The 9,240-nt window shown below is 41.7% G+C and overlaps 1 protein-coding gene across 1 annotated transcript in view; it reads right to left on the minus strand.

Annotated features, from left to right (window-relative positions):
• Positions 1-2,978: 2,978 nt before the first annotated feature.
• The window catches only part of efnb2a (ephrin-B2a), a 17,233-nt gene continuing 10,971 nt past the window's right edge, over positions 2,979-9,240 (minus strand). Inside the window, exons 3-5 of the mRNA XM_058392237.1 lie at positions 7,673-7,765; positions 7,220-7,321; positions 2,979-6,637 (exon numbers count right to left, since the gene is read on the minus strand). Of these exons, the coding sequence (XP_058248220.1) occupies positions 6,231-6,637; positions 7,220-7,321; positions 7,673-7,765 (602 nt within the window). The 3' untranslated portion in view covers positions 2,979-6,230. The remainder of the gene's footprint in view (positions 6,638-7,219; positions 7,322-7,672; positions 7,766-9,240) is intronic.

Consider the following 9,240-nt stretch of genomic DNA (forward strand, 5'->3'; position numbering starts at 1 on the left):
TTCATCCTTGTTGATATCCGAACCGAAAGACTGGGGCAGGGCGAGTAGGAACATGCAGCCTCCCAAGCAGATTTGCGGTTCCAAGTGAGTGAAGAAGAGAATCTAGAAACAATTTTCAGATGCCCCATTTGTGGCTTGAGGTGTAAAGGAAGAAGGTTCAAAGCAGGCACGTAGAGACGCAGGAATGTGCCGAAAATGTGGGAGCGCAAGACGAGGAGAATTCTGTGAAGAACCCACCACGTCGACTCCACAATGCCACAACAAAGTTCAGAGCGCAGCACGATCCCGCAGAAGTAAATGTTTTTCCACCCTCACCCCCGGCACAACGGTCTTCACACAAACTTGAAGAGACACTCAAGTGATGATTCATAACTTCTCCTGCAGATTTCTGCTTGCTCCTCAAACCGCTCATCTTCGAACTCAAACATCAACCGGCTAAAAGTATGTGTATATTGTCTTAGCTAGTAAAAACAAGTCGGACTTTGATGGAAAAAAAAAAGCGTGGAAGATCATTTCCATAGAGATACGATAACTGATGGTTGACAAGCTCGGGGAAGGAAAACAAATATATGTAGAATGGAATTTACATTTTATTGTAAATTCTGTGATCCTTTTAGGAGGTAGTTTCCTGCCGAATGACTCGGCTTCTTTGCCATGAGCATAGAACCTTAACCAGATCTTGTTCAAATAAAGACCTTTAAATGTGAACATATCCAGTTGCTAGACATTTCATTACGTTATCCATTAGGGGAAAATGTCACAGTGGTACAGTACACATTAACCGGGGTTTAATTATAAATAATACGGCTGGGTGAAAATGTTTGTACGGTTTCTGTGTGAAAAAAAACACCTCTATTTTACAATAATATATATATATAATAGCAAGCTGGGAGACTTGTGGGCTGCTTCTTCCTGTCTCCATCCTGCTTGAAGGTTTCCTTCAGGTACTCTAGTTTCCTTCAAAAGACCAAAGACATGCCCGTAGTTTCCATAGTGATTGTGAAGGGTTGGCACACTGTCCAGGATGCCCCCCGCTTGTGCCCCAAGCCCCCTGGGAGAGTCTCCAGGTTCCCTATGACCCTGTGTAATATATACCATGCAGAAAATGGATGGATGGATGGACGGACAGCTGGATGGATGGATGGATGTACAGACAGATGTATGGACGGATGTACGGACAGATGATAAATAGACGGATGGTAGGATGGACGGACAGATGATAAATAGACGGATGGTAGGATGGACGGACATATGAATGGACGGATGGATGGACGGATGGATGGATGGATGGATGGATGGATGGATGGACGGATGGATAGACGGATGGATGGATGGATGGATAAATGGACAGATGAATGGACAGATGGTTGGACGGACGGATAGATACATATAAGATGTGAAAAATATTTTTAACAAGAAGACAACAATCCAAAATAGAAAAGAATGTGTGAAGAGAAGTTGTTTTGCCATCATGGATATAAAGCTGAGAAGATCCAAATCTGATTAGCTTTTAAAATGAAGAAGAGGAGGAAAATGTACTAGGAGGTAAACTTATTAAATTATTATATAAAAGTATTTACTTTTTAATTCTCTGCCATAATTGTGAATGAAAAAATGTGTCAATTTGATTTCTGTCCTTTTTAAATTTCTCTTATTCTTTTTCTGTGTGTACAAAAACTTCTTAAATGTAACTGTAAATGTAAATGTAACTCCCAGTGTACACGTAGACTAAAGACTTATCTCTTTAGCCTGGCATACATTTAACACTTCCCATAACCTTGTGCTCCAGTACATCTGATTAAATGCACATTATCATCTAGTACAGCTAATAATATGAACAGTGGCTCCGCTAATGCTGTTCCATTGTTTCCCTTCTTCTACCCATCCCGAGGCATACAGAGACTGTGCCGGCTCCAGTGGTGTCCGGAGATGGACCAGCTCCAGCCGGGTTCTGCTTTGTGAGGATTGGGGTATTCAAAGCAGCGCTGTGGACAACAACCTCCTTATTGATTTACATAACACTATACACATGCTGTATCTGCATCACACAGTTGTCACCCAAATGAGGATGGGTTCCCTTTTGAGTCTGGTTCCTCTCAAGGTTTCTTCCCCATACCATCTAAGGGAGTTTTTCCTTGCCACAGTCGCCTCAGTCACCTCAGGCTTGCTCACTTGGGATAACATCTAGGACTGTTTGTCTGTTTATATGTTTGTTGTTTTCTTATGTTGTTTCTCATGTAAAGCTGCTTTGAGACAATGCTCTTTGTTAAAAGTGCTATACAAATAAAACTGAATTGAATTGAACTGAATTGAACTGTATGAGAAAATGGGGAATAGAGAGTTAAGCTGGGGGAAAAATTTAGTTAGATTAATATTAATCACTAACCGGCAAAGTTATTAGAATTGTGTTATAAACTTGTTGGCTTGTCTGAACCAGCTGAAGTGAGGAGAATGTGCACATTATTTTACAGTTAAAGCAGTCCCTAGCTACAAAAAAAATGTGTAGAAAGTATAATGTAACTCTTTTACTTTCGCTGTCCAAAAAAAAAAAGAAAAGAAAAAAAAAACCCAGACCAACTAGAAAGTTCCATAGGAAAAATATTTTATTGAAAAACATTTTCAGTTTGTAACAGACTGGTGGAATGTGTGTGTCATTTTTTTTAACTGTTTCATGGCCTGACCAGATCTCACTGGAAGGGAAGGGGAAGTGAGGGAAGGAAAGGGGGCGGAGCTACAGCCACTGGGGAAAACCACAGCGACGGATGGGAAAACGGGAAGTGCGAGCGAGGAAAGACAAACCCAACCGTAATACTGAATTTGCATACAAACTGGACAGAAATGAAGTCAAATACAAACAAAAACAAAGAACTAATTAAATAAATATCTATGGTACACACGTATGGCACAAATATGCAGCAGTCAGTTTGGCAACTCTCTTCTTTCATTTTGTTTTATTTATTTATTTATTTTTTTGTATGTTTTATTATTAGTATTTTTTTTTTTTTTTTAATAAAACCAATTTACCATGGAAACAGTGCAAAAGGGCCAGGGTGTTAGGGAAAGGGCGAGAGGACTTGAGACGAGCGCTAGCTAAAATACATAGCAAAAAATTCCAGTTTTATACAAAACATCTTACTATGCGTTTATAAAAAAATGTTATGTTGGGTCTTGATATTTACACGATCTATTTACCGAAAAAAAAATGTAGTTTTTCTCTGTCATTTTTAACCCCATGTCTTTTTTAATTTTATAAAAAAAAAACAAAAAAAAAAAAAACATGGGAATAAGGCTATCATTTGAACCAGGGATTCATTTACAATACAAACATGAATTTATTTACAGCTTTCTTACCTACAGGTGTAGGGTGCAAAGAATTAGTCATCTGAACCCGGGATGACGAAACGAGCAAGGCATTTTACAGTAGCCTGAAGACGCTTCACTTTGCATTTCACAAACATCCGAGCTTCCGAGGGTGGCACAGCTGGGCGACTCTGGTTCCTCTCGTTACACTCGCGGAAGAATGTTTTTGAGTTGCTTAGTAAAGAGCGTAGCCTTCAGATTCAAAGAAACTAAGAAGATTGTCGTCTTTTTTCTTTCTTTTTTTTAAGTTCCATATCAGACAGCAACCAAACACTGGCGTGGGTGTGTGTTTCTGTAATATGAGCTTCAAAGCTGAATTTTTTTGTGAATGTGTTTTCACAGTTTATCTCATATCTACTGCACACAGTTAAAAAAAAATCACTGAAAGAAATCTGCTTTATAAAAAAGAATACTGTTTGAGAAAAAAAGGAAACACAACAGGATTGTGTTGTTTCGTTTAGGTTGTATTGTTTTTGTTTAATTTCACTCATTTCAGTGGATAAGAACACTTTTCCATAGGTGTAAGCATTTCATTTTGTCTCTCAATTGTTACAAAAATAAATAAAAATTGCATATTTGCTTATTTTGTGGCCTCTTACAGAGGCACAAACCTCAGATCCCACAAGGCTTGGCTTCTTGGCGAGATTCGACGATCTCCATGAAACAGATGGAAATGAAAAATATGAACAATTAATACGCGACCATGGCGACCCACAGCCAAATTTCTGCTTACGTTCGAGTTATAGAAATAAAAAATCTCAAAAGTCCACCAGGGGGAGGGGGAGAGGGCGAACCTTATCGAATGTGTGAAGTGTTAATGAGGGAAATACACGAATAGTTCAATAGAAAAGTTCACATGTACAACCACACGCACCGTTACGCTGACCAGAGGGTTTTTTTGTTTTTGTTTTTTGCGTGAGAGCCGAGGGACGAGGATGTTGTGGGAATCTACCCGGTCGGTCCCATGGGTGCAGCTACTTCCTCGCTTGCCAGCAGCTCTCTTTGTGTTTAATGTCAACATTTTCTTTGCCTAGGGAGTAGCACGAAAGTTGCCCCCCTTTTTTTTATGATTTACAATTTTAGCCTGAGCTAATTCCCGCCTGGCTGGCTTGGTAACTCATGTCCACTGCCCTCCTTCCCACTTGAGAGGCCTAATTTCAACCCAATGCTCTCTGAGCTTCATCAAACAAGACAGCCAAGCTAGAGGAGCCGGTTTAGTTTATCCTCGCTAAGCAAGATTCTGCCAGACTCGCCTTTCCTCCAGACTCTTTTTTGGCCCTTCCTTCTCATTCCTTTTAGCTATTTTAAACCCAACATGCTGTTTTTTCTCTCGAGTTTTCTTTCCCAAGCTGCCCCTATTTCCTGGCTGTATGTGTCAATATGTGTAGTATATGTGGTTCAAAAAGGCAACTATTTGTGTTGTGTTTTGGATTGATTACAAATTCAGAGTGAATGGGGTGATAAATGTATTGTTTGTTTGTTTTTTTAATGGGAAAAGTTTGCATAATGTGCCTGCTTGCTAAGTTATTAATATCTGCCTGGCCATTTGTGTGCTCTGTGTATCATAAATAAGTTCTACTTCTTATTTTTTTTTAATCTCATCTCTTCCGTTTTAATGTACAACTAAACAAAATCAGCAACATAACAAAATGTTAATTAAGTCTTCTGTTTTCATTTTTAAAAAAAAACGTAAATAATAATAATAATAATAATAATTATGCTAATAGCAATGCGTCAGATGACCCTGTGCTTTTGCATGAGTATGTCAGCACCAGTTCATCAGAAATGGTTTTGTGAAAAATACTTGTGAGCGTGATAATAACGGCTTGACGATTGCTGTCGATGCCACCGTTTCACTCACTCTCGTGTGTGTGTGTGTGTGTGTATGTGAGAGATGGGCCAGGTTTGTTTCTTTTTTTTGTCAAAAGTGCTGCTAAAGTGTTCTTTCTTCCCCCTACCTTCTAATAACCTTTTTTTTTTCTTTCTCCCCTCTCTCTAGCCCTTGGCTTCAAACTTACATGAGTGAAATGTGTGCAATGTCAGTGTGTGTCTGTGTGTATCTCTGTATGTGTGTGTGTGTGTGTGTGTGTGTGTGTCCCACACAACGTACAAACAGCACGAATTAACCAGCACAACAGGATCTCTATGACAATACCTAAAACTATCAAACGAATCTGCACGTGAGCCGTACTGGGAATGACGAAGAGAAATGCGAGTAAGACACGTGACCATACGCAAAGCCTTCAAGTAACGATTGTGAGAGTCACTTTGCAGGAGATAAAAAGAAGGAGATGAAGGGAGAGTGGAAACGATCGAGAAAAGGGGAAAAAAAACGGTGACCAAGAAGGCGAGTGAAACAGGTGATGTCCGCGTTAAGGTCCGATAGCACATCCCGATGATGAGTCCTGTTTCCTCAAAGTCCACTTCCTGTATCTGACCAATGAACCGAGGAGTTTCCCCATGACAGGCACCAGTTTGCAGTCAGGGTTTCCTTGATTTTTTTTTTTTTTTAACTTGAGTCACTTCATTCTGTCGCTCTTATTTTGTCCATCTCCTCGTAAGGAGAGTCCCCTCACTGCTTTTAAACACAACCCCTTGCCTCACAAACACACATCATTTAGTGCACGTGTTTCTTTTTTGTTACTAATCGTGAGGGGGCACGATTGAAAGCAGCAGCCTCACTCCACCGCTTAAAAACTCTACACTGAAGAATAATAAGGAATATCTGGAAAATAAAAAAACAATTTTTTTTTTTTACGACAGCCACGAGAAGAGGCGCAGAGCGAGCTTCGTCACCCGCCCCCTATGGGGAGGGGCTGATTCATTGAGGGGGCAACAGGGTCAAAGTTCAAAGTTAAGTCCTCAGTCTTTCACACCTTGTAGTAGATGTTAGCAGGGCTCTGAGGAGGCATCTCCTGCACAATGTAGACGGGGTGGCCGTAATCGCCGCTCACTTTCTCGTAGTGCGGGCAGAAGACACTGTCGGCCGTCCTCAGGGGGATGATGATGTCGCTGGGCTCGGAGCCGTTGTTGTTGCCACCGCCTCTTTTGGGCGTGGCCAGCGAGCCGAGCGACAGCGTGGTGGTGTGAGGGGGTGAGTGCTTGCCGTGGCGTCGCCGGTGTTTGAGCAGCAGCACTACCAGCATAACCACGACGGCCACGGCGATCACGCAGGCCGAGGCCACGCCGGCGAACAGAGCCACCTCGGAACCGATCACCGATGACGATTTACCTCCGTTGCCCCCTTCAACTGTCTCGCCATCCTGATGAAACGAACCTGTGGAGAAAAACGACATGATGTCCTTTAATACATTCTCTTTTAATACAAATTATTAATAATTTGCAAAAATTATTACAACCGCAAGCAGAAATCTGATGTACAAACAGTGGGGTTTTTTATTGTTTGTTTGGTGTTTAATTCATTTCTGATATGCTGTCCTAGGTTTAAATACAGACTTGCTACATTTATAGGCATTATGTTTTCTAGGCCTTGTGGGAGTCGGTGTGGCTCGCCGGACTGATTGCTCGTGCTTTGGGCTGCTTTACAAGCGGATTATGCTGCCTAAGACACTCCACTCAAATGACTTTGACACCCATATGCTGCTTTTTGGAAGGGACGGAAGAGGAGGGAGTGGGGGGTAGAGCGAGAGAGAGACAGAGATGCTGAGGTATGCAGTGTGTGTGTGTGTGTGTTTGTTGTTTTGTGTCAGAAGGATTTGTGAACGTGAGATAGATGCTTGAGCAGCGAAGCTTTCCGAGCGAAGAAGAAGAAAGAGAAGAGATGATTATAGGGACTTAGGTTTATATATGTTTATGGGGGACTTTTCATTTTTAATTACACAAGAAAAACATAACGTACCTGTTTTGTCAAGCACTTCGTTGGATTTGTCCTTGCCCGTTTCGGAGTATTTGGGCGGGTGTTTGGTGGGGTACTCTTTAGGAGGAAGAGGGTCTGATGGGTCTGTGTAAAACACACAAAGATCACAATAATCAGCAGCAGAACAATAATGAATGACAGTGTGTGTGTGTTAGTGTGTTAGGGTGTGTAGTACAAGTGTGTGTATTAATTAACATGGCACACACTCGAGGGGATTTCAGTGACCTTCAGCATCATGTGAGTGTGTGTGTGAGTGTGTTGAGTGATGGAGAGGCAGGAGAACAGGGTAGGTGTGACCTGCTAAAAATCATTGTGATTAATCAGTAATTACAGGGCGGGGTCTTCAGGACACAAAGGCTCTCGCTCTGTCACGCTGCTGTCACCGGACCCCGCCCACACAGATCTGGAATGGAATGGAATGTCGAGGATACTCACTTTGTCCAACCTTCATGACGATTTTCATGGACTTCGTTTTACATACTCCTCCTTCCTGGTTCTCCAGGCCCTCCATCGTGCCATTCGATGTTGCTGAAAGAGGGAGAAAGAGAGAGAGAGAGAGAGAGAGAGAGAAAGAGAGAGAAGACAAGGTCAAGCTTCTTGCAGAGTGCTAAAGCGAGTGCAGTAAACTACAGCACATCATGCGCTGACATTAAAAAATAAAACCGATGTATCCCGGATGGCTCGTTCGAAACACGTCCTAGAGCTACACTGCATAAAACTTTCACTGCTTCAGCAGGGTTTCCTCTGACTACCCAGAATTCCTGCTGCTCCCTGGATGCGACCTTGGCCAAAACAAGTTGCAGGATGAATCTGCTGCATATGCAGACGCAATCTGCTAAAAGAAATTCTCATTATAGCTGATGGTATCTATGTTTATTGCAGATTTCTTATTGGCTGATGGTTGTGTTGTGCTGCTGATGTCAATTGTTACACTTAGTTTTTTGTGTCTTTTTATTTTTATTATTTATTTATTTTATTTTTTATTTATTTATTTGTTTGTTTATTTTTGTAATAAATCATGAACTCTCAGCACACTTCCTTTTTTACTGATTCTGTTAATGTCACATTTAAAAGCTACATATATATATAACTGAGTTGTGAATGTGTTCAGACTCTACATGGGTTTTCTAGACAGGAGTGAGTGTGTGTGTGTGTGTGTGTGTCTGTCTAGCGGCTTGCAGTCTATCAGGTCAGTAACACAGAGGTAACGAGCTGCCAGGGGCTTTAGTGTTTGGCCTCAATCCAGATCACTGTGGCCTGTGTTCATAGGAAAAGGGAGGTTTGAGAGAGAGAGAGAGAGAGAGAGAGAAAGAGAAAGAGGGAGAGACGGGGTTAGAGCGAGGGGGGGGGGTAGACATGTCTGTCACAACTAGACCAACCTTTGGTGAATATGAGGGCAATTAAAAAGCAGGTGCTTCAGTGTGTGTGTGTGTGTGTGTGAGAGAGAGAGAGAGATACACCTCAAGCTCTCCATCATGCTTTTCTTTCCCTCTTTCTCTTTGTTATCGACTTCATTTTCTTTTTCAACATCCTTTCCTGCAGAAATGAATGACTGTGTTTCATCTCTCTCTCTCTCTCCCTCGCTCTTGCTCTCTTTTCCGTAACTCTTGCCTTCTCTCTCTCCCTCGCTCTTGCCCCCTCTCTCTCTCTCTAACCTTCGGCGCTTTAGTGCTTCAGAGGAGACGAGTCAGAAAGAGACACGGAAAGCTTCTTAATAGCTTGTTTTCTTTTCAGTTAGCTGATTTGATTTCAGAAATCCAGTTGTACCACATGCTCACGCTCGCTCAAACGAGAAGAACGAACACTGCACAACACAAAGAGAATGTGTGTGTGTGTGTGTGTGTGTGTGAGTGATTGCGCATGTCTGTCCGAGCTTTCCGAGATTTCTAACCCTGAGACAAGACATGAGAGAGAGAGAGAGAGAGAGAGAGAGAGAGAAGACACCACAAGTTGTCGTTTATGTAAAAAATAAATAAATAAATAAAGACAGAGACAGAGAGAAA

This window comes from Hemibagrus wyckioides, linkage group LG06 (assembly GCF_019097595.1).
Source record: "Hemibagrus wyckioides isolate EC202008001 linkage group LG06, SWU_Hwy_1.0, whole genome shotgun sequence".
In the NCBI taxonomy this organism is placed as follows: domain Eukaryota; kingdom Metazoa; phylum Chordata; class Actinopteri; order Siluriformes; family Bagridae; genus Hemibagrus; species Hemibagrus wyckioides.